Source organism: Lynx rufus, unplaced genomic scaffold, assembly GCF_022079265.1.
Source record: "Lynx rufus isolate CCGP_SWC_20201006 ecotype Redwood Valley unplaced genomic scaffold, mLynRuf1.p SCAF_31, whole genome shotgun sequence".
Taxonomy (NCBI): Eukaryota; Metazoa; Chordata; class Mammalia; order Carnivora; family Felidae; genus Lynx; species Lynx rufus.
The window spans coordinates 5,736,636-5,759,452 of record NW_025814847.1 but is presented as its reverse complement, the minus strand read 5'-3'; the positions used below and the strand labels follow the sequence as shown (position 1 = coordinate 5,759,452).

The window sequence follows — 22,817 nt, the reverse complement described above, 5'->3', positions numbered from 1 at the left end:
CCCTCTTCGCTTCCCCACAGAGAAGGAAGACAACTCCACTAAGTTGGGCCCCCAGGGAAGTGGGGAAGAGACAGAGGAAGGAGAACATGGCCCCCCTCTGAGGTGCCCAAAACAGAGGCGCTGGCCTGGCTCAGACTAGGCCTGGAGGGCTGAGCACAGTGACTGAGACACAGTTCACCCCGAACCCCCAACCCTGAAAACACAAATGCAAACAATGGACTCAATCATTCAGTTAGTCACCCTCCCTGACGGGGCTGAGAGCCAGGCTGCGTTCCAAGGGTGGGTGAGTCATGCTGAAGCTGCAGGGATGGGCCAGCTCAGTATTGACTGAAAGACTTGAACCTGCAGTTGGCCCACCCCCAGGGACCCCCGCCCTGCCCCCTTCGTGAGCACCCTGCCCTGCCCCCTTGGTGAGCACCCCGCCCTGCCCCCTTTGTGAGCACCCTTCACTCTGCCCCCTTGGTGAGCACCCCACCCTGCCCCCTTCGTGAGCACCCTGCCCTGCCCCCTTGGTGAGCACCCCTCACCCTGCCCCCTTGGTGAGCACCCCTCACTCTGCCCCCTTGGTGAGCACCCCACCCTGCCCCCTTGGTGAGCACCGCACCCTGCCTCCTTCGTGAGCACCCCACCCTGCCCCCTTGGTGAGCACCCCGCCCTGCCCCCTTTGTGAGCACCCTTCACTCTGCCCCCTTGGTGAGCACTCCACCCTGCCCCCTTCGTGAGCACCCTGCCCTGCCCCCTTGGTGAGCACCCTGCCCTGCCCCCTTGGTGAGCACCCCTCACTCTGCCCCCTTGGTGAGCACCCCACCCTGCCTTCGTGAGCACCCCACCCTGCTCCCTTCTTGAACACCCCCTGATTTATCTGTGCAGGTACCTGCTCCTCAGATCACCACCCCCAACACAAAGGACCCTGTACCTAAATACAGGGACAGACTCCTAAAGTAGGCCCCCCAGCTCTGACTGGGCCACGGGCAGCTGCTGCGGACTCAGCCATACAGTGTCCTCCGGGGCCTCAGAACACTCTCCAGCCAAGCTTTGGGCCAGATGTGCCCTCTGCTCCCTCTGACCGCGGTGAGAAAGTGGATGGGTCCAACCCCACGGCCCTTCTCCCCTCAGCACACTCAGAACAAAACAGCTTTGTGTTCAGGGACCCCAGCCAGACTATGTCTGCCCCACTCTGGACCTAGCACAGCCTGGCTCAGGAACCATCTCCTTCGGCACTCCCATCCCAGAACCCCCTCTGCTGGGGACCCTCTACTGGGGACTTCCTTAAGATGTCTTCGCCCCGAGTGAGACCCTTTTCTAATTGATGTAAAGGCACCTTATGAGTTAGTAGCGGCTTGTTAGGGTGGCCCCAGGCAGGGGACATCGCTGAGTCACTTTCAGAGGTGACCATGAGCAAACTGTATGATGGCTGGTGCAGCACCGAGGGGAACAAATCACTAGGAAGCCAGGACAGAGGAAAACTTGACCAAAAAAGGTATTTATTGAACAATTACCCACCACTGGATTTGACTTAGGACCGACAGAGGGTGTCTCCACCTTCCTGATTTATTTTCAGCCCTTGAGGGCATCATTGTAGATCAAAGCCAAGGCCCCCAGGAAGGTGACATATTCCTGGAAGTTCACCTCCTGGTCCTTGTTCCGGTCAAGGTCATCCATCAGCTTTGCGATTTCAGCATCCTGCAGCTTCTAACATGTTAGAATGGGAAATCCAGACTCAACAATGGTGAGAGCCCTGGGTTCTCTCCCTTTCCGCCTCCCTCACACAAGTGGCCCTGTGCTGGCTTGTCCACCTCGGGGTCACTTGGCTGTACTGCTCGCTCCTGCAGAGTTACTCAGGGACAGTGAGCACGGGGCTGCATAGGAGGGCTGACCAACCGTCCCAGTCAGGTATGCGACTCGGGCCCCAGGACGTGGATACCTGTGAGTCCCATGGCACCTCCCCTTCTCCTGATCCTGCTTCTGGGGCCCCGGGGGGGGGGGGGGGGGGGGGGGGGGAGACTCACCGGGCCAATGGTGAGCTCTTTCTGGATAAGCTCCTTCAGCTCCTTCTTGCTCAGGGTGTTCTTGTCGCCTTCCCTGCCCGAGTACTTGTGGAAGATGGCCACGAGGAGGCCAATGGCCTGATCCAGGGGGCATGCCATGGCTGGGCGCTGGGCTGGGAGCTGGGGTGGAGAGGCTGGTCAGGGCCTTCCCACCCTCCCACATACCCCAGAGCTCGGCCCCCACCATCCCGCCTGGGACTGCCTTGCCCAGCCGCGCAGGAGTCAGGAGCCAGCCCAGGACTTGGGGGGGGGGGGGGGAGGGATTGGGGGGAGGCTGGGAGAGGCGGACCTCAGTCCTGGAGGAGAGGTGGTCGGGGCGCAAACGGGGCACCAGCTGAGACCCGGCCTCCAGGGGTCCCGCAAGTTGGGGAGGAGGGGACTGGGGGGCAGCACACACGCGGTGCCGACGCTCCCGGGGCGCGCCCTCCTGCAGCCCGGGGCGCACTCGCAGAAGCCGCCCCGCCGGCCCCGGGCCGGACTCACCCCAGGGCACTCACCGCGCGGCCGGACAGCGTCGAGCGACCAGCGGGGCGGCGTCCAGGGCGCCTTTTAGCGGCCGGGGAGCGGAGGCCGGGCGGGCCGGAGCCCACCCCCGGGGCCCCGGGCAACTCCCCCCTGGTCCCGCCCCCCTCCCCAGGCCAGCCCCGCCCCCACCCCACCCTTCCGCCGAGGCCCGCCGGGCGCCAGCCGTCTACACCACACACCCCCGGGGGCCCCCCCTCCTGCCCGGGGCTGTTCCGGGTTCCGGGGCTGGAAGAGCCGGTGGAAGAACGGGAATCCTACGGGAGGTCGCTGCATGCAGGGACATCGAGCCCCCGGGGCAGGGGGCTGGGGTCCCCAGACGGTGTTCAGGATCAGCCCTAGATGAAGGAGGGGGGCAGCCAGGGGTCTGCGGGATTCGATTTAAAGGTATCTACAGCGCCCACGCCTCGGCAGAACTCCCAGCACCACTCTCACAACCCTTCTTCCTCCCCAGCCCTCAGCCCGCACCCCCTCAGCCCCGCAGCCCCGCGCCCCCGCGCCCTCCGCACCTCCGCGCCCCCCTACCTGGAATCCCACCTGCAGTACCCCCCCCCCCCCCCGCCACCCGCCTTTGTGTGCACACTGGCCCTGGCCTTAGTTATTTACGCTCCAGTGAAAAGGTTTCCAGATCTTCTCCTGAGAAAGGACTTTCATAAAGGGAAGTGGGGACAGCAGAAAGCACTGGACCCCACAGATTGGGGGGGGGGGGGAGGGGGGAGGAGCTTGCTGCTGAGGGGGAATTGGGGGAGAAGGAAAGGGGGCTGGCAAGGGTGTTGTCAGGGTGGCCTCCTGTGGCCTCGGACTGGCTTGCCCACCGCTGCACTCAGGAGCCACACCCCAGCCTCCCCCACCCCCACCCCGCCCCTCCCCAAGCTCTTCCCTTAGCTTTCTCTTGGAAGCCAGTGAAAACCTGGGCCAACTTCCCCATTTTCTGGAAGCCCAGTAAACTCAGTGACATCCACACTGAAGGAGGGCAGGAAGTAGGGGCGGAGCCCAGGACCCTAACCCCAGAGGCTCTCAACCCCCTGGAAGAGAGGCTCTGCCTTGTGCCACACACCCCCAACCCAGGTGGACAAGATATCTTCAAAACCAGCCTGGAATCAAACATTTTTATTTCCCCTGCCAGAAGGGAAGGCCGAAGCAGGGTCTGTCCGGAAGGGAGAGGAGGGCAAGGGTCCACAGAGGGTCTGTGAGAGGAGCTACAGAGGCCACGGGCAAGGGGCTGAGCTCTGGTCACTTGCTGTCCTCCAGGAAGAAGTCATTGTAGGCCATGCACAGAGTGGTCAGGAACACTGAGTACTCCTTGAAGTCGATCTCCTGGTCACGGTTCTTGTCCAAGCTCTTCATCAGGTCATCAATGCTGCTCTCCTTCATCTTCTTAGAGAGCCCAGAGAGAGGGTCCGGTCAGCCACCCTGCCCAGCCTTGCCTCACCACTGCACTGTGCCACCCACCCCCTCGGGGTAGCCTCAGGGTGACCCTCAGCGGGGTCAGCAGCACTCTGAACATCTCGACCCCCAGACTCCCCCAGCCCACACCCAGCACAGGCCTGGAACCATGCAAGGGTTCAGTGGTCTGACTCCTGAATCTAAGCAAATGTCAGTAGGAAAGCCCGTCCAGCCTCCCTTTTCCACAACACTTTCCACCATCCAAAGAAACAGTCTCTAGATTTTATACAATGTCTAGCAGAAATGTCTTGGTGACCACATGGTACTGAGCATGATCCAAGTCTCAGGCTTACCCCATAGAGGATAGTCGAGGACCGACCCGGACAACACGTCCTGAGATCAACGTGCTGGATCCGAGCGGCCGCCCCAGCCTTCCCTTGCGGGGAGAGCCTGCAGCCCAGCCGTGTGGACTGGAGTCCCTGGCTCAGCTACACCCTGTCCGGTCCCTTGCTCTCCCAGCCCTGTTCCGCCAAGAGGGTGGAGACAGGGCCCTCAGGTGGGACAGGAAGAAAATACAGACACGCTCTGCCCTCCCCTCTTCACTGCCCCCAGCTCCCGCTTTCCCACGGGAGACAGACATCAGGACAAATGGAGATGGAAACAGCCTCTCTGTGACGAGATCCTTGTCCCCAGTCTGGGCTCCTGTTAAAGTTAGGCCTTCCCCCAGGGCTTCTGTCCCCCTGTAATTAACCCCTAAGGGACCCGTGCCCCTTCCTTTGCCCTCATTAACTCCAGGATGCAGACAACCTGGCGGGAAAGCAGAGGGCAGGCTCAGTGATACCCACACCTGCTCCAGTCGCTGCCCAGAGGGCCAAACTCAGAGAGAGTCTCTCTGGGGAGGTCCACCAAGGTTCAGGATGTGACCAGAAAGGACCCCACCCTGGATTTTCAAGGGAAAAGGGAGTACTCGCCTCTCACTAGTGTCCTCGGACAAGTTGGATCATGTTTCTGAGCCTCTATTTTTTTTAACTGTAAAAATAATATAGTAATTTCCTCATAGGCCTTCACTCCCACCCACCCTGGTCAGCTACCTCCCACCTTCACCATCTGGCAAGAAGCAATCTGTCTCCTTCCAACCTTGGGTCACAACTAGCAGAATGACCCCTTTTGTCCCTGTGTCAGTGCCAGCTGGGAGTCCTGGAGACATGGAGAGTCAGGTGCAGGCCCTGGCCTTGAGTTGAACCCAGCTCGAGCTGGACACCCATGCCCCTCATCCCCCATGATCCCTCTCAAAGGCTCTTCCATGGCTGCCTGGGCCTGGCCTCAACACAGAAGGCTCTCTGACTTCTAAACTTTCACACGGAATGTAATGCACCCTCTGGACACCACCCTTCCTCCTTCCCAGTGAAACACAACTCATCTCCCAGCATAGAGCTCTTGCATCTGTTGGCCCAAGATGTCCACACTCTGCTTTAGGTCTCTGATGGTTCCCTTGAGCTATCCTGCTCCTGGCTGAGACTAGAGCACTTGGAGGGCAGATGTGTGTCCCTGTAGTTTGGGCTTCCAACATCACAGGAGGGGAGACCTTGACAGTGATATGGTGCTTCCCCTTCTTTCCTCCTCCCCCATGATGTATACAGGGAGCACTTGGGCCTTGGGGTGGGGGTGAGGTCACCTACCTCTCCAAGACACAGCTCCTTCTTGATCAGCTCCTTGAGTTCCTTCCTGCTCAGGGTCAGTTTGCTGCCTTCTCTCCCCGAATATTTGTGGAAAGTGGTGACCATAGTGGTCAGGGCCTTCTCAAGAGGTGTCTCCATCAGTGTGTGGCTCTGGAGGGTGAAGGGGGAGGAGAGGATCACCATCCTCCGGAAGCCGGACCTTCTGCTTCCCCATCACCAGCCCAGCTCCAAGCCTTTCTCTAAAGGACCAGAAACTGGAACCCTGGATGAGACAGAAATCTACCAACAAATGGACCCAAATGTGCCAGGGAAGGTTGTGATAAGACCCAAGGCAAACTTGGAAGAGCCGGGATGATGAGACTAACCATCCCCCAAAGGAGCCTACACACTCTCCTGCTTAGGAGATGCTGGAAGAAGGCTCTAGGGGCAGGTGACAGGAGGACTTCCCCAGAAGATGAACTGGAGGCAGATGATGGAGTTGAGAAGGGTCCCTGGCCCATCTAGCTTGGGCACTTGTTTGTCAGAGGCAGCCCTCACCCTAATCACCCTCCTCGGCCTGGGTGCCTGAATCACCTGTTAGTGGGGAGTGTCCCATTATAGAAGTGGAGGACAGGGCAAAGAGAGAGTCCAGAGTTTGGAGGGGGCTGGGGCTGGAACTGGGAGATAATATCTCAGCAGGACACTGGGGAGAGGTCATCCGACTTGTCCAGCTGGTCTCCAGTCTCTGGCCTGAGAACTGCACACACAGACCAACAGTGGGGCAGGGGCGGGCGGGCACTGTTGAAATCTCCAGGATCACTCTGAAAGCTGGATCCAGAGGTTGGGTTTGAATGGGTCCCCTGTGTCCCTCAGCACTGTCATGCCCACCAGGGGAAGCGGCAGCTGGAGCTCCCATGACTCAGACTTGAAAACCACTCCCCACCAGACTTGAAGAAAGGGACAACACCCAAGGAACCTGGGGACGCCAGGTAAATCTGTGTGGAGTCCAGAGCAAGAAGGAGGAGGCAGCTGGCTCTTGCCTTCAGCCCAAAGCCCACCTTTTGATTCTTGAACTGGATCTGTCATTCACCTCTTACCACCCCAAAACCTCAGCCTCTCCCCAGCTCCAGGAGACTCAGCCAGGACCACAGCGGAGGGAAGGGCCTCTGGGCGTCTGCAACAGCATCCTGGCGGTTCTGATCACACCTCGGTGCCCAGAGCCGCTTCTCCAGAAACTCTGACAGCCACGATTCCAGGCTCCGCCTTCCCTCCTGAGCACATGCCCACTCATCAGGCCAGGTCTTCCTTGCTGGTGGTCACCACAGCCTGTCACCCACTGGCCTCAACGCCCAGCTTGCCCCACCGTACGGATGAGCAAGGAGGTGAGAAGGAAGGACTCACCAGGAAAGGAGAGGGCAGACAACAGCAGAAACAGTCCCCCTCCCACTACTCCCTGCCTTTATTCCCTTGCTCTGGTCCCCAGGAAACCAGGGGAAGGAAAGAGCCAATGAGAAAGGCAGGGACCTAAGAAGGCCGGAGTCAGAGCCTCTTGGGATGGGGCTGGGGAGAAACCCCTCTGCCAGTACCTTCCTGGTTTCCAAACAGAGGTGAAGGGAGCATGTAGGGTTCATCATGGCACACACATCGTCAGTCCCAGAAACTTTGTTTTCCCAACCACAGATCACCACTCACAATCTGATGGGACAACAGGATGGAAGAGAAACCAAAATCCCTGGAAAAAAGAGCCAGGAAGCATGGGCCAAAAACAGCGTATCTCCTCATGCCCTAGTCACTCTCCACATTGGGGCCCTCCCACCCACACCAGGAGCAGAGCAGATACACCTTGAGATGGGTCAGAAGGGAAGATGTTTCCTGCCAAGGGCGTGGTCAAGGTCATTAGCAAGTATGGAGCCTAAGGTTTTTAAAGGGCTTTTAAATGAATGATTTCTTCTAAACCTCACTCGTGTTCGTGGGAAAGAATTGTCAGAGACTTAGAATCAGGGACAGGGAAGGGACCCAGGAAGAGTTAGGGCCCAGTGATGGGTAGAGGCTGCGGATTGAGGCTGCAGGTTCAGGGTGCAGGAATGAATGGGGCAAGAGTCAAGGGGAGCTGCCTGAATCGCAGGAGGGACATCGTTCCCCCCTCTGTTCTCCCTCTCTCTCTCTGAGAGCAGAGCTGGCCGACTAGGGGCTCGCGCCTGTGGGTGCCACAGCCTCCCCCTGGCCTGCCTGGGTGTTCCTCGCTGCCCCCAACCCCCCCCACCCCCGCCCCAGCTGGCAGGCCTGCAGAGGCCACAGGGACTGGTCGCTGAGCAACAGGAGTTTCCGAAGCAGAGAGATGATGCAGGAGAAGGCTCCCCGGAGGGCAGACGGCAGCCAGGGGGAGACAGAAGGGGAGGAGGCAGGCTTCTTCCTGGACCAAAATCCTACCCGGGCCTCTGCAGTCGCACTCAGGGAACATCTGAGTCACCTGCCCCACTCCTCTGACACTTGAGAGAAAAACATAATGTAATGAGAAGAAAAGGGGAAGCTTGAAAGGTTGAGAAAACCAAAATCCCCTGTTGCTGGACACGACCTTTACCCGCCTCCTTCTGAAAGGCCCCCAGACCACCCAGGCGGCCAGCAGTGTGGGGTCAGTTACCCACCAGCCTTTAATCCGAAGGGAAGGAACATCATGACTGATATTTTCTGGGGGAAGGAAAATTCCCATTTCATTTATCAGATCATGTGTCTGGAATTTCATCTCAAAAATTATGGTCACCCCCCAACCCCCTCACTTCCACCCTCCTGTCGCCCCTTTGAGGCCCTTTGTCCTTCTCTGAAGGACCAGGATCCTAAGTGATAACAGCCCTCAGCCCACGGTTTTGGGGGCAGGAACAAAGGTTGAGAGGGTGATATCCTCAGCCTGCTGCCATGGTGTGGCCTCCCAAGGGTGGCAGGGCCTGGCAGGGCAGGGCCCTCCTGATTCAGCCCTCCCCCCGCCCCCTGACCCAGGCATGCCCAAACTCCATTCCAGACCCCAGCCAGGAGCAGATGTGACCTCAGTCCCTCCAGAGGTGAGGCTGGGGTGGGAGGAGACGGTGCGCTGGCCAAGACCCCCCAGCTGGGGTGTTCCAAGTCTTAGAGGGTTTTTTCCTTGCCCTCGGCCCCTTAGTCAATTCCATCACGCACACACACACACGTGGACGCCCTTCCACTCACCCCTTCCTTCCTTCACTAGTTGGCTCCGCACAAAACAGCTGCCAACAGCCAGGGCTCCCCACCCCCACATGCCCCTCAACTCCCACCCATACTCAGAGTCTCAGACCATCAGCCTCAAAGCTTCCAAGAATCTTTATTGAACTTATCCACATCGTGCACACACCTGCTGGAGCCAGGGTGAGGCCCTGTGGCCACTGCCAACAGGTGAGACCCCAGCTGGCAGGCCCCCCACCCGCATGACGGGCATTCACTTCTTCCGGGGCTGCTTATCCGGGAAGCCTTCAAAGAACTCGTTGCACATCATGGCGACACAGGACAGGAAGACACAGTACTCCTGGAAGTCCACTTCATTGTCCTTGTTGCTGTCCAAGTTGCTCATCAGTCTCTGAAAGGCCGCATCATCCGTCCTTTTCTGCAAGGAAGAGGCGACAGGTAGAACCACAAAGCCTGGATGGAGCCGAGTGCAGACCAGGGTTCCATCTCCAGGTGGGGGCACAGGAGTGCAGCCACTCCCAGGAGGCCTGCCCTGGGTGCTCTGCTCTGGGCTCTCAGGGGCTAAGCTGGGGCCACAGAAGGTCAACCCGAGGGGTGAGGAAGTCTGAGTACCTGGGTGCAGCTGGAGAGGGGGACCGCAGTGTCTTCCCCAAGGTTGTTTCAAGAATCCAGTCAGACAATAGTCACCAAAGTAAATGTACAATGTTTATTTGTTTATGGGGGGGGGGGGGACACCACGAGTGGGAGGAGGGGCCGAGGGAGAGAGAGAATAACAACCAGACTCCACACTCAGCACGGAGCCCAATGCGGAGTTTGAACCCTCAAACCATGAGATCATGACCGAGCTGAAATCAAGAGTCAGATGCTTGACCTACTGAGCTACTCAGGCACCTAGAAAGTAACGCATAAACTGCATAAAGTTTGATATAGCTGGGATCTGTGATTGCTGGGGGCGGGGGCAGGGGGGCGCAGTAAGCATGTGTCTCCATAACTGTGTCTTCACATTCACAAGCCAGACTCAAAAATTGTTCATTGCTGGACTGATGGCAACAGGACAGTCCTGACTCGCGGGTCTCGGCTTTGCACTCTGCCTACCTTGGGAAGTTATTTAGCCTCTCTGAGCTTTTGTTTCCCTTCAGTTAAGCTGTGCAAAGCACCTGGCAGAGTCTGGTCCGCAACCTACCTGTACAATCCCAGCCCTCTTCCTGCTGGGCTCTAGGAAGAGAGTGGTAGGTGCTCAGTGTGTTTCCAACCAAGCCGTCAGGGCAAGCTCTCTGCCCCAACTTCCCCATCTCGGTGACAGATGCCTGCTGTGGCTACAGCCCCCACCCAGGCCTTGCCCCTCCTCTGTGGGGAAGGGGGCACATGGGGCCTACTCCCAGGCAGTGGCCACTCACCCCTAAGAAGCTGGGCAGCTCCCGGGTCAGCAGCTCCTTTAGCTCTGACTTGTTGAGCTTGAACTTGTCACCCTCCTTGCCAGAGTATTTGTGGAAGGTGGACACCATCACATCCAGAGCCTTCTCCAGGGGGTACGCCATGGTGGCAGTCAGGATCTGAGGACAGGGTCCCAGAGACACCCTTATCTTCCCCATCCGCACCCTCAACTTTGTGTTCAGAATGTCAGAATGTCTCATCCCACTCCCATCCCTCAGGGAGCACTTGATGACACTCTGCTGCCACCAGAGGAGGACCCCAGAACGGTGGGGCTCAGCTCCTGGTGGGGAAGGTGCACAGTGGGAAGCGGATGCTTCAGGCAGCAAACTCCCCAGCCTCCCTCAGGCTGGGCCTCTCGAACAGACGGCTCCACCCCTCACTCAGGCCTCCCGTGACCACAGCAGCCGCACCCTGGTGTTGCTGGAGGCCTGCCCAGGGGCCTGCAGCGGAAAAAACCAGCGACCAAGCCCTAGAGTAGGGAGGGGCAGGGTGAAGTGGCGGGGGCAGGGATGCAGGGGAGGGGAGGGGAGGCCAGCTGCCTCTGGCTGGGCTGCCGGGTGCAGGGCAGAAGCTCAGAGGACACGACCAGACAAACGGCCACAGTTGCCTTCACTTGGCTCCCCACACTCGAGTGTACACACACAGGCTTGTGCAACCAGCAAACACAAGCCGATGTGCACACCCACATGCCACACACACACCATCACATACTACAGCAACAGCATGTGCAAAAGCCAGCATCTCAGTACCGCTCAGCTAGGTCAGATCCAGCCGCCTGCACTTCTTTTTTGTGTGGTTTTTTTTTTTTCCCTCTTGCACATGCATGCACACAGGTGCACGCACATCCACACACACACCCCAGGGCCTCCACATCGGAATCTCACACTGGACCCATTTAGCACACCTGGCCCCCACCAGCCGCTCCTTCTGCCCAGCCTGCCCCAGCCTCGGCCTGACACCCTTGTGTCCTGCCCCAGCCTCGGCCTGACACCCTTGTGTGCTAGTTGGGAGGCCACCACTCACCAGGCCAAGAGGAAGAGACGAGAAGAGAGGGTGAGAAGAGAGGAAGAGTGGGGAGAGCCCAGCGGTCTGTGCTATTTATACCCTGGCCAGGCCCTGCCCATGGCAGGGGTTGGGGAAGAGGGAGAGACCGTCCTCCTGCGGCCCCTCCACCAGCCCTGCTGGAAACCCAGCTCCCTGCCCTGGGTTGGCACACTGGACGATGGGGAGCCCACACAGGCAGGGCTCTCAGGAGAGTGGGCACCCCCCCAGTGGCCCGGCACAACCTGAGTTTTCAGGAGCCAGAAGAAGTCTGTGCCGTGGGTGTGGGGGCCAGGGAGGAAGTGGTCCCACTGGGCACCTAGAAAAGGGGGTACGGGGTGGTGAGCGAGACATTGCCCTGGAAATGCGCCCGGCTGGCTCAGATGGTAGAGTGTGCCGCTCTCGATCTCGGGGTTGTGTGATCCCACACTGGGCGTGGAGCCCGCTTAAAAGGATAAATTAAATAAAGCCTTAAACAAAATGTGCCCTAGAAATGTGGCTGCCCGGGAACTATGGGGGGGGGGCACCCAGACTCAGTGGCCGTGCTGCCTTTCCCCTCTCTAGAGGATTCTCTGACATGCTGAGTGAGGCCCAGGGCAGGAGCTGGGAGTCTGGAGGAGCAACAGGCCAACACCCAAAGTCACTGCTGGGACCATCCCAGGCATGTCAGTGGACGAAGGTCCCGGCTGAGGCGGTGATGGAGTGGGAGTCAGGTGCAGGGCTCAGGGCCGGACTGCAGCTACCCAGAGTGGTGGGGAGGGGGCCTCTGGAGCTGGGATGGTGTTAAGGTGAAGCATGCACAGCGGGGTGCAAAGTTAAAGGAGCAATCCCACAAAACAAGGAAGGCGGAGAACGGGTCCGCTTCTCAGTGCAGTACGAACCCGAATTGACCTTCATGTGGCTACAGCCTCAGGGGCGGGGTCTGTCTCCAGGCGTCCCCTTCCCCCTCCAATGCAGGGCGCGGCACGCCTCCCTGGCCAGGAGCAGTACCCCAGTCAGACCTCAGACACCCTAATCCTATTAGTTCTGCTCTCTGGACTCCCACAGCCAGGCAGGGACAAGCCCGCCGCACCCCTACGCCCCACCCCTACCCTCCTCCTCAGAGCGGCCTCACAGAGGACTGAGCTCTGTCCCCAGGGAACGGATGCCCTGGCGTCCTCCTTGGCAGCCCAAGGGAGCTTCTTCTTCAAAGACCCCAGAGAGCGTTGGTGGTACAGTGGTGAGCACAGCCGTCTTCCAAAGACCCCAGAGAGACGGAGAAAGAGAACCCTCCAAGGCCCCTGGACGCTGTCCTTGTATTGACCCCACCGCTCTTGCCAGAGCCGGAGACCAGGCTGCTGCCAAGCTGACACCTGCCCTGAGACCAGAGAGAAGGGAAGACTCTGCCCCAGGCCCCGGCTGTCCTCCCAGAAGGAGCGAACCAGACCAAGTGACACCAGCACTTTATTAGGGGTTGAATGTGCCCTTCCCCACCACAGTCACGGCCGTGGGAGGGGGCAGCAGCTCTGTGACTCTCTAGCTGGGATGCTGGAGGTGCAGGACGGGGGTGGGGGGACAGGTTCTGCCCGAGCAGACCCCTGTCCTCAGGAGCAGAGCCTACTGGGAGCAGGGGGTCACGGGGGTCACGGGGGTCACGTCCTTGAAGTAGTCGTGGCAGAAAGTGCAGAGGCAGGCCAGGGAGCGCACGTACTCCACAAAGTCCACCTTGCAGTCCTTGTCGGTGTCCAGGACGCTCATGAATGCACTGTAGTCACACTCTCGGAGCCCCATCTGTGCAGCGGCGGGGGGGGGGGGGGGGGAAGGTTGAGGACAGAGCGTGCCACCACCCCACCCTCCCCTCCTGGGTGGTCCCACACCTCCCCTGAACCTCAGTGCCCCGTGAACCCTCCTTCTCAGACCCCCCTGCTGGCTGCTGAGTGCCTACTACGTGTCAGGAACTCTCCACGGTGCTGTGAATCAGTCCTCCCAGCAGCCCTGCAAAGCAGCAGGTCCAGTGACTGTCTTCCCGAAACACGGATGAGAACTCAGGGGCCCACAGCCTCGCCTGTACCCCACCTGCCGGGGGCTTGTCCCCAGCCCTGCCTCTGCAGAGTCCAGGCAGTGGTGCCCTGCAGCCTGGGCCCCCAGGGGGCTCACCGGGGTCCAGGTGGGCAGCTCCTTCTGTAGCAGCTCCTTGAGCCCTGCCTGGCAGAGCCCGTGCTTGCCCCCGGAGAGCTCTGCGTATTTCCGGAAGGTGCTCACGACTGTAGCCAACGCCTGCTCCAGAGGTGTGGCCATCCTCACTGTGGGAGAACAAGGGCTGACTCACCCCAGAGCCCAGGGCACCTCTGCCCTCTGCGCTTCCCAGGGTCTGCTCCCAGTCCTGTCTTAATCTCCACTCGGCTTCCAGCCCCACAAGCTCCACCTCCTCTGAGCAGCCCTCTCCCTTAAGCTCTCCTTCTGATTTTCCCCCTACTGCCCCCACTGTTATTCTCCCGGCAGAGGTCTCGTTTCCCTAACATCACCGCACACTTCTCAGGGAGAGTGCCCTGTCCCCTGACTGCACCCCCATACTGGGGATCCCTGAGGACTCCCCAGTTCTCTGCCTTTGGGCATCCCTGACACCCAGGAAGGGCTCAGCCCCAGCCACCCCATGAGATACACAGCCCCCTGGCCTAAAGGATCCCAGCTCCTTCTGTAGGAAACAGCCGGAGGGGAGGCAGGGCTGTTCCCAGGGGAGCCCAGGGCCTCCCTGCTCGGTCCCCCAGGGGACAGGAGTCTGCAGCACGGCTGCCAGTGCCAGGGCTCTCTCCCTGATTCCCCTCTGCTGGGCCCTGTGGAGTGAGAGGCGCGCATGGCTGGGGGCTGCGGTCCCTTTGTGACAGCCCTGTGGCGCAGGGTGTCTGGGTTCTCAGTAGAGGAAAGGGCCACAAACCCAGGGAATAGCAACCTCAGAGGTGCTCAGCGGCCCTTCGGGGCTCCTGCCAGCCGGGCTGATGCCACCGCGCTCGATCTTTCGGAAGCTGGGTGCCTGGAGACTGGAGGGATTCAGCCCTGGCCTGTCTCAGGCTTCAGCAGGAAGAGGGGGGGTGGGGGACAACATGGAAAGGGAGCCAACACCAGTGCTTTTAGCCCGCGGCCCCCACCCCTGCAGACCTCAGCTCTGCACACCCCTGAGTGTACAAAGAGCCCCTGAGCCCACCATATCTGACTGCCCTCACCTCTCTGGTCCCTGCTGTGCTCATCACTCTGCCCCCAGACCCAGACCTGGGCCAGGAGACAGACCCCGAACTGCCCAACACCCAATCCAGGGCAGGACCCAAGCAGCTGGCACTCACCACTGGTGTCGGCGTTTCAGCTGTAGGAGGCAAGAGACAGGACATCCCTATTTGTACTCTCCCATGGAAGGAAGGAAGCAATTATGGGGGCCCAAGTAGGTCAAGCTGAGGATGCCCCCAGGGGCTCCCCTGCCTCCTTCCCTGGCGGCCCTTATTACCAGCCCCACTACCCCCCCATCCATGCACACATCAAAGGCCAAGTCTGGGCCACAGACACTACCCCCTCATTGCCTGCCCCCAGAGTTGGGGACCGGGCGCAGCACCCCACCCCTGATCTTCCAGCGCCCGTTGGAGGAGATAGGCTAACCCCTCACATCCGTCCCCACCTCTTCACTCTGAACAAGCACCCTAGAAGCGTGCAAAGTGGGGGCACACTTAGCCTCAGCCCTAGGGAACCCCTGTGCCAAAGAGGATCTTGGAAACATCTGCTTAGCCCCCCCATTTACAAGTGAGGACACTGAGGGATGAGACACCCTCCCTGCCTGGCCTCTGGATCAGTGTCCTTGGTCACTTTCAGCTGTGAAGGGCTCTCCCCCGTGTGAGACCTTCTTCAGCGGGCCTGGAGGAAGAGGAAGGCAAGTTGCCGCCAGAGCCCTTCCACGGTCATGCTGACTCCTCTGCGGCCCCCACGGCCCCCAAGTGCCGCGAGTGACCTCAGACCCTGCACGGCCCCCTGTGCGTACAGCCTGAGGTCTGTGTCCTGCCCTCCGTTCCGGGAGGGTCCGATGGGGTGGGGCTGGGTTTCCTCTGGCTCTAGCTGGAGTGTGGAGCCCTTTGGGGTCCCAGCATCACGGGGGCTGCCCCTGTGTCTCCTCTCCTCAACGAACGCTGGGCTTCAGGCTCTGTCTTCCTCACTCCACAGACTGTGAAACCAAAGGTCCTTTTGGCTTAGTGGGGCCAGTGCTCTCAGGGCATGAGGGGCCCTGGTGTCCTGCTCACCTCTGGGACTCAGCGTTCTCTTACTGCCCTGTGAGCTCTTCATTGCTTTGAAACATGTTATTTTTTAATTCCATCCAGCATTTTTTGTTATTTTTAGCTGGAGCAGGCACAAAGCACCAAATTATCAGACGTGGAAATCCCTCCATATCACTTCTCTGTGCCCTCATGCATGCCCCAGCCTGAGAGACCCCTCCCTGTTTCACAGCACGAGAGCCCAACACCCAGAGGAGGGTGGGAAGGGGGAGAGGAGAGCAGCACCCAGGCCTCCAAAGAAGCCCTATTGTTTGTGGAGGCAGCCCCAGATCTCACGACACCTTGACCTCAGCCAGGGCGCCCAGCATCCAGGCCCAGCCTGGGCATCATCTCCTTGAGGACTCAGCCCCTGCAGGTGAAGGGAACAAGCAGGGGAGGGAAGGGAGAGCTGTGATTAGCCCTGTTTTATAGGCAAGGTTATGAGGAGCAGGGGGGACAGAAGTGGGGACCAGCAGCTAATCCAATTCCAGGCCACTCACTGACTCCAGCCTGTGATACCCCAGCCTTGCCGGCAGAGCTGAAGCAGGGTCACTCCACCCCTCTGGGCCTCACATCCCTATCTGTTGCGGATCAAGGGTAATAATGGTGGCTGCTTCATGGGACTCCTTCGGGGCTCACGTCAGTCCGTGTGTACAAAACGCACACGCAGCGCCTGCTCATAGGGCACAGATGTTAACTGAGAGGTAGGTAACTTGCCTGAGGTCACATACCTAACAAGTGGCAGGCCTAAGAGCCACTCATTATTCACGTAACTATTTAAGTCACCTGTCTGAGGCACCGTGGGTGTGCTCAGAAACAAGACAGATTCGTCCTGGCTCTGTGGCGATGACAACCAAATGGGGGACACAGGTGACAACAAACAAACGTAGGCCAGGCTGGTGGTATCCGTGCCAAGGGAAAGGGGGGTGGCGGGCTGGCACCGAGTGCGGGGTCCTCAGCCCGCGGCCCCTTTCCCCGAGTGAGGCTGCGCCTGTTTGCCCGCTGCGGGGGAGGGGCGGGCGCTCACCCCGGGGGCGGGCACAGCTCCCTCGATGCTCCTCCTTCCCCACCCTCCACGGTCCACTTGATTCTGTGCCTTGGAGCCCTCACCACAGCTGGTGATGCAGGCCTGGAGCCTGCTGCTGAGGACGGCAGCACATCTAGAAGGTGAGTCTCTGCCCCACCTGTGGGTGGGAGGGTGGGAGAGATGCCCTCTGACCTGGAAGGACTCCCTACAGCACTGACCCTCCCCCTCCTCTCCCTCCCCTTCCCCTCCCTCTCCCTGCTCCCCCTCCCTGCCCTCCTCACCCTCCCCTCCCCTCCCTTTCCCTGCCTCCCCTTTCCCTGTCCCCCTCCCCCTCCCCTCCTTCCCCTCCCCCTCCCTTTCCCTCCCTCCCTCTCCCTCCCCTTCCCCCTCCATCTCTCCTCCCTTCTCCCTCCCTTCCCCTCCCCCCTTCCCTCCCCCTCTCCTTTCCTCCCCTCCCCCCTCTTCTTTTCTCCCTCCCCCTCCCCCTCTCCCCATGCCCTCCCCCTTCTCCTTCCTCTCCCCTTCTCTCTCCTTCTCCTCCTCCCCCTCCACTGCCCCCACTATTATCACCACAGCCTTTGAAAGGCTCTTGGGAAATTGCATTGCCCTCTGAAGGTCAGTGTCTGGTTCTTCACCTCAAGGAGAAATAAAGAGCACCTGGATATTCAAGTGCTTGTTCCAGAAGGACCTGGGCCCAAGGGACAGGGTAAGCACTCCCAGTCCCCGAGCCCCACGGAGCCATGAGCTGTTGTCCCTCTGATGCGAGTTATTTCTCATCATCTAAGCCACCTGTGGGGAGGTGAGGAGGGAATGTTTGATTACTGGGGCTGCAGCCAGAGAAACCTTTGCTGGGGTTGTCTGAACTGAGACCAAGGAGAGCCTGTGGGGCTTAGACCTGCTACCGCTTTTGATGGCCAAGTCAATGCCAGTTGTGCCCACTTCCCAGATGGGAGCAGTGAGTTGGTGGAGAGACCATGTGACCTGAAGCTAGGAGCATGGGGAGCCCCATTTCAGTCATTCCCCGGTCTCAGAAGCCACCTTTGACTCCAGTACCTCTTTCTTGGAGGGTCAATAGGCTGTCAAGGGTAGACCCAAAAGAGCAAAGGCTGAGGCGGCAGCAAACCCCGATAGGAAGTGAGGCTCTCCTGGGGCTCTCCTTCCAGCTGTAGCTCCAAGAGCAGGTGGGAAGTAACTTGGCCAACGGTCCTCTGAACAGTGCCATTTTCTGGACCCTCCTGCTCTGCCTCAGCAGAGATTTTGTGAGAGGATTCTTGCGACCAGCTAGGTAAGTCTGGCGTTTGTTAGTGTGTCAAATGCTCAGAAGCAAAAGAAATTAGCCCCATTTAATGCCCAGCCATCTGAGGCCAGTCTCCACCAGCCAAAACAGTCCAGGAATGGGGAACTAAGTCCCAGCAGAAGCCAGGATCCATCGTGAGCTATCAGACCACCACCAAGTGAGTCGGGTTTCCCCTTGATTCAGAATCAAGAGACCAAGAAGGTCTGGACTCTGCTCCCCTGTGAGAAATAAACCCACTGACCCAATCAAAGGAGGGACCATGGAGACTTACAACACAGTGAAGCAAGGCTTTAACCAACATTCTTGCAAGAGCAGGTCTGATGGACAGGCAAGCTCCGGGCAGTTACAGCAACTTACCTCCTAGTGTGAAGTCCTTCCCCTGGTTCCTCATTGGCTGAGCACTACAGAGGTAAGTGCCTCCCCCGGTTCCTCATTGGCTGAGCACGACAGAGGTTACAGCCTTACCCAGAAGTCACCTGTGCCCACATAAGACAAAAAGTATTCTGATTGGAACAAATGTACATTCCTTGAGGTGAGGCAGAGACTCCAGTTCTTCGGCTCATGCTCATTGCAAAGCCAGCAAAATGGAGAGGGGAAGAAGAACCAGAAAGTGATATGTCTAAGGGTTTGGGACTCTATTGTTTGGGGGGATGGGGTTCATACATATTTCCAATAGGTTGTAAACCTATTGGTAACTAGACAGCACAGCTTTATTTGGTATTTCTGAAAATGAATCATCTCACTTACTCTCACATCACCCAAGTCCCCTTGCCTTCACACAAACCCCAAGGCATTGGACGTAGCCAGAAGAAGGGGAGGAAGACCTTTGACTCCAGTATCCTGTGTCCTGTAGACGTGAGGCCTTTCTTACAGACCGGGGTCAAGTCCCAGCACTGCTCCTTATTCGACTCTCCCAGCCCCGATTCCCTCCTCTTGGAAGTGCAGTCACTACCAGCACAGCCCTCTTCCAACCGTTGTGAGGACTCCAGGAGACAGTGCTCCACAGGCCCAGCAGAGAGCCTGGGCAGAGGGACACCTCCAGGAACTGCAGACGCTGCTCCCTCCCTGTTTCCTCCTCTGTGGAGAGAGTCTAGTGACGGGGCTGAGAGAGCAGCTGTGGGAGTGTTTCTCTCCATCTCGGGCCCTCTCCTACAAGATGGTAGCAGGCAGGCTTCTGTCTTCTTGTCGCTGGGCCTAACCAGCCTGCCTCGCTGGCCCAGACACATGGTTACGCAGAAGCACGAGAACCAGCAGGTTGTCCCCTGTACCTTCTCCCTCAGCTCCCTTCCGTCTTCGGGGTTCTAGTCTGAGCTCCTTCTAAGTGTCTGGCAAGCATCACACTTTCCCATGGAAGTAAGAAAAGTAAGAAAGCAACTGCCCAGCCTCTCTTTCCTTATTATTAAAACCTAGGGGTGCCTGGGTGGCTCAGTTGGTTAAGCATCCAACTTTGGACCTCAGGTCAGGTCTTGACCTCAGGGTCATGAGTTCAACCCTGCATTGGGCTCCATGCTGGGCATGAAGCCTACTTTGAAAATTTAAAAAAAAATTTTTTTTTAACTTTTTTTTCTTTCAAAGTGTCAACATACCCAGCTAAAGCTACTTGGTTTCAGCTAAGCCATATTACATCATATTTCATTGTTATGACCAAAGAGTTGCAAGTGGAAATACCTGGAGAGAGTACTTCCTGCATAATAAGAAAGCAAAGTCTCGGGGCACTTGGGTGGCTCAGTCAGTTAAGCGTCTGACTTCAGCTCAGGTCATGATCCCACAGTCCGTGAGTTTGAGCCCCGTGTCGGGCTCTGTGCTGACAGCTCAGAGCCTGGAGCCTGTTTCAGATTCTGTGTCTCCCTCTTTCTCTCTCCTCCCCCATTCATGCTCCGTCTCTCTCTTCTCAAAAATAAATCTCAGTGGAAGATTTCTACATCTTACCCTTCCTCTATCTTCCAGACTGGAACATGGACAGTGAAACCTGGGGCTATAGCAGCCATCTTGTGATCATGAAGCAGCATGCAAGAGGGGAAAAGCATATATACTATAGGTTACAAAGAAAAAAGAAAAAAAATGAAAAGACACTTAGTGCCCCTAAACCAACCCTGAACTGCCCACCCCAGACTTCTTGTTATATAAGACAATTAAAGCCGCTATTATTGGTCAGGTTATCTGCAATTCATAGGTGAATAAATTCCAAATGGATAGACAATTTTACATCTGAAAGTGGAGTTCTAAAGTAAAAGAATCTAAAATGTGGAATTGGCTAAGCAGAGGAGGGAAGACAGAGAGACAGGAGAACCCAATATGTGCAGGCTGGAAAGCCGGGACCCTTGTTATGAAATGACAAAATATTTGGTCTAATTGTCCATTGATGTACCTTGGGATGCAGGCCAAACGGAAACCTAAATGTAGTGATAAAGGAATTGGTACAAAAAGTGTAGAAAGTTAGCATGAGGTGGTTCCTTGAATCTTTCATCAAAGACCTGCAAAAGTGGGATGCTGCTATTACAAAAACCTGAAGCACGTGTCATTGGCTTTGGGACCAGGCAATGACTGAAAGCTACACGGACCTCCAGGAGGTTAGAAGTAATAACTGGAAGGACAGTGAGGAAAGTGTTACTGAAGCTAAAGAAAAGTGACCCCTGTCATGTAGCAGTGGAATGTCTGGGAACATTACTGTCTATGGTAATATGGAAAACAGAAAGAGCACCTAATGAACTCATGGGTTTAGCTAAGGAGAGGTTTAGGTGGAATGTTGCAAGTGCCTGCTTCTTCTGGATGCCTATGATAAAATATGATATGAGAAGAAAGAGATGAACTAAAAGACTCAGTCTTTTTAAAGGAAATATAGAGGGCCCCAAACAATCTTTACAGCCAGCAAATGGCTCTCGAAGTAATAAATGGCTTCAGGACAAAGATCAAATCCAGGGTCTTGCCAATAAAAAGAGATCGGGGTAAAACTGAAGTCAAAGTAGAGACTTAAAAAGATTTAAGGACAAGTCTCATAGATCTAGATAAACAAGTTGGCTTCTAATAATTTTAGAAGTGTGCCTCTTTTCACGCAAAAGCAGCAGAATACACATTCTTCTCCAGTACACATGGAACATTCTCCAAGATAGACCACATACTGGCTCACAAAACAGCCCTCAATAAATATAAAAGAATTGAGATCATACCCATACCATGCACACTTTCACATCACAATGCTATGAAACTTGAAATCAACCACAGGAAAAAGTTTGGAAAACCTCCAAAATGCATGGAGGTTAAGGAACACCCTACTAAAGAATGAATGGGTCAACCAGGCAATTAGAGAAGAAATTTAAAAATATGTGGAAGCAAATGAAAATGAAAACATGACAGTCCAAACACTTTGGGATGCAGAAAAGGCAGTCCTAAGAGGAAAATACATTGCAATCCAGGCCTATCTCAAGAAACGAGGAAAATCCCTAATATAAAACCTAACTGCACACCTCAAAGAACTACAAGCAGCAAAGAAACCCCAAAGCCAGCAGAAAAAGAGAAATAATAAAGATTGAAGCAGAAATAAACAATATAGAATTTTTAAAAAAGTAGAATAGACCAATGAATCTAAGAGCCGGTTTTTTGAAAGAAGAAAAGAAGCCAGACTTCTCAAAAAGAAAAGAGAGAGGGCCCAAATAGATAAAATCACGAAAATGGAATTATTACAACCAATCCCTCAGAAATACAAACAATTATCAGGGAAATATAAAATACTATGAAAAATTATATGCCAACAAACTGGACAACCTGGAAGAAATGGGCAAATCCTTAGACACCCACACAATACCAAAACTCAAATGGGAAGAAATAGAAAATGTGACCAGACTATAATCAGCAAAGAAATTGAATCGGTTATCAAAAATCTCCCAACAAATAAGAGTCCTGGACCAAATGGCTTCCCAGGGAAATTCTGTGACATTTAAAAGAGAGTTAATACCTATTCTTCTCAAGCTGTTCCAAAAAATAGAAATGGAAGGAAAACTTGTGGACTCATTCTTTGAAGCCAGCATTACCTGGATTCCCAAACCAGACAGAGACCTCACTAAAAAGGAGAATTACAGGCCAATACCTCTGATGAACATGGATGCGAAAATTCTCAACAAGATACTAGCAAATCAAATTCAACAGCATGTTAAGAGAATTATTCACCATGATCAAGCGGAATTCATTCCTGGGCTGCAGGGCTGTTTCAATATTCGCAAATCAATCAATGTGATACATCACATTAATAAGAGAAAGGATAAGAACCATATGATCCTGTCAATAGATGCAGAAAAAGCATTTGACAAAATACAGCATCCTTTATTAATAAAAACCCTCAAGAAAGTGAGGATAGAAGGAACATAACATCATAAAAGCCATATATGAAAAGTCCACAGCTAATATCATCCTCAATGGGGAAACACTGAGAGCTTTCCCCCTGAATCAGGAACATGACAGGGATGTCCACTCTCACCACTGTTGTTTCACATAGTGTTGGAAGTCCTGGCCTCAGCAATCAGACAACAAAATGAAATAAAAGCCATCTAAATTAGCAAAGAAGTCAAACTTTCACTTTTCACAGATGACATGATACTCTACATGGAAAACCCGAAAGACTCCACCAAAAAGCTGCTAGAACTGATACATGAATTCAGCAAAGTCGCAGGATACAAAGTCAATGTACAGAAATCGGTTGCATGTCTATACACCAATAATGAAGCAACAGAAAGAGAAATCAAGAAATCAGTCCCATTTACTACTGCACTGAGAACCATAAAATACCTAGGAATAAACCTGACCAAAGATGTAAAAGATTTATATGCTGAAAACTATAGAAAATTTATGAAAGAAATTGAAGAAGACACAAAGAAATGCAAAAACATTCCATGCTCATGGATTGGAAGAACAAATATTGTTAAAATGCCAATACTGTCCAAAGCAATC

The 22,817-nt window shown here is 56.0% G+C and overlaps 4 protein-coding genes across 8 annotated transcripts; all 4 read right to left on the bottom strand.

Annotated features, from left to right (window-relative positions):
- Positions 1 to 1,464: 1,464 nt before the first annotated feature.
- S100A6 (S100 calcium binding protein A6) lies at positions 1,465 to 2,656 on the bottom strand. Its single transcript, XM_047092891.1, has 3 exons — positions 2,546 to 2,656; positions 2,010 to 2,168; positions 1,465 to 1,692 (listed from the first exon to the last, which is right to left on the bottom strand). Exons 2-3 carry the CDS (start codon positions 2,145 to 2,147, stop codon positions 1,558 to 1,560), a joined length of 273 nt encoding a protein of 90 aa, XP_046948847.1. The 5' UTR covers positions 2,148 to 2,168; positions 2,546 to 2,656; the 3' UTR covers positions 1,465 to 1,557.
- Positions 2,657 to 3,677: 1,021 nt separating this feature from the next.
- On the bottom strand, positions 3,678 to 7,345 carry S100A5 (S100 calcium binding protein A5). Its single transcript, XM_047093007.1, has 3 exons — positions 7,201 to 7,345; positions 5,636 to 5,785; positions 3,678 to 3,947 (listed from the first exon to the last, which is right to left on the bottom strand). The coding sequence occupies exons 1-3, from the start codon at positions 7,246 to 7,248 to the stop codon at positions 3,804 to 3,806; spliced, it is 342 nt and encodes a 113-aa protein (XP_046948963.1). The 5' UTR covers positions 7,249 to 7,345; the 3' UTR covers positions 3,678 to 3,803.
- Positions 7,346 to 8,929: 1,584 nt separating this feature from the next.
- Positions 8,930 to 11,308, bottom strand: S100A4 (S100 calcium binding protein A4). The gene is made up of 3 exons (XM_047092998.1): positions 11,267 to 11,308; positions 10,207 to 10,362; positions 8,930 to 9,227 (listed from the first exon to the last, which is right to left on the bottom strand). Exons 2-3 carry the CDS (start codon positions 10,345 to 10,347, stop codon positions 9,063 to 9,065), a joined length of 306 nt encoding a protein of 101 aa, XP_046948954.1. The 5' UTR covers positions 10,348 to 10,362; positions 11,267 to 11,308; the 3' UTR covers positions 8,930 to 9,062.
- A 1,403-nt stretch (positions 11,309 to 12,711) lies between these two features.
- On the bottom strand, positions 12,712 to 18,219 carry S100A3 (S100 calcium binding protein A3). 5 transcript variants are annotated; one of them, XM_047093059.1, is made up of 5 exons: positions 18,148 to 18,209; positions 17,215 to 17,368; positions 14,602 to 14,621; positions 13,421 to 13,566; positions 12,712 to 13,054 (listed from the first exon to the last, which is right to left on the bottom strand). In XM_047093059.1, the coding sequence occupies exons 4-5, from the start codon at positions 13,559 to 13,561 to the stop codon at positions 12,881 to 12,883; spliced, it is 315 nt and encodes a 104-aa protein (XP_046949015.1). In that variant the 5' UTR covers positions 13,562 to 13,566; positions 14,602 to 14,621; positions 17,215 to 17,368; positions 18,148 to 18,209; the 3' UTR covers positions 12,712 to 12,880. The 5 variants fall into 5 exon arrangements, with proteins under 5 accessions (XP_046949015.1, XP_046949014.1, XP_046949016.1 ...); XM_047093058.1 differs by having other exon boundaries at positions 17,237 to 17,368; XM_047093060.1 differs by lacking the exon at positions 17,215 to 17,368 and having other exon boundaries at positions 18,148 to 18,184.
- Positions 18,220 to 22,817: the final 4,598 nt, after the last annotated feature.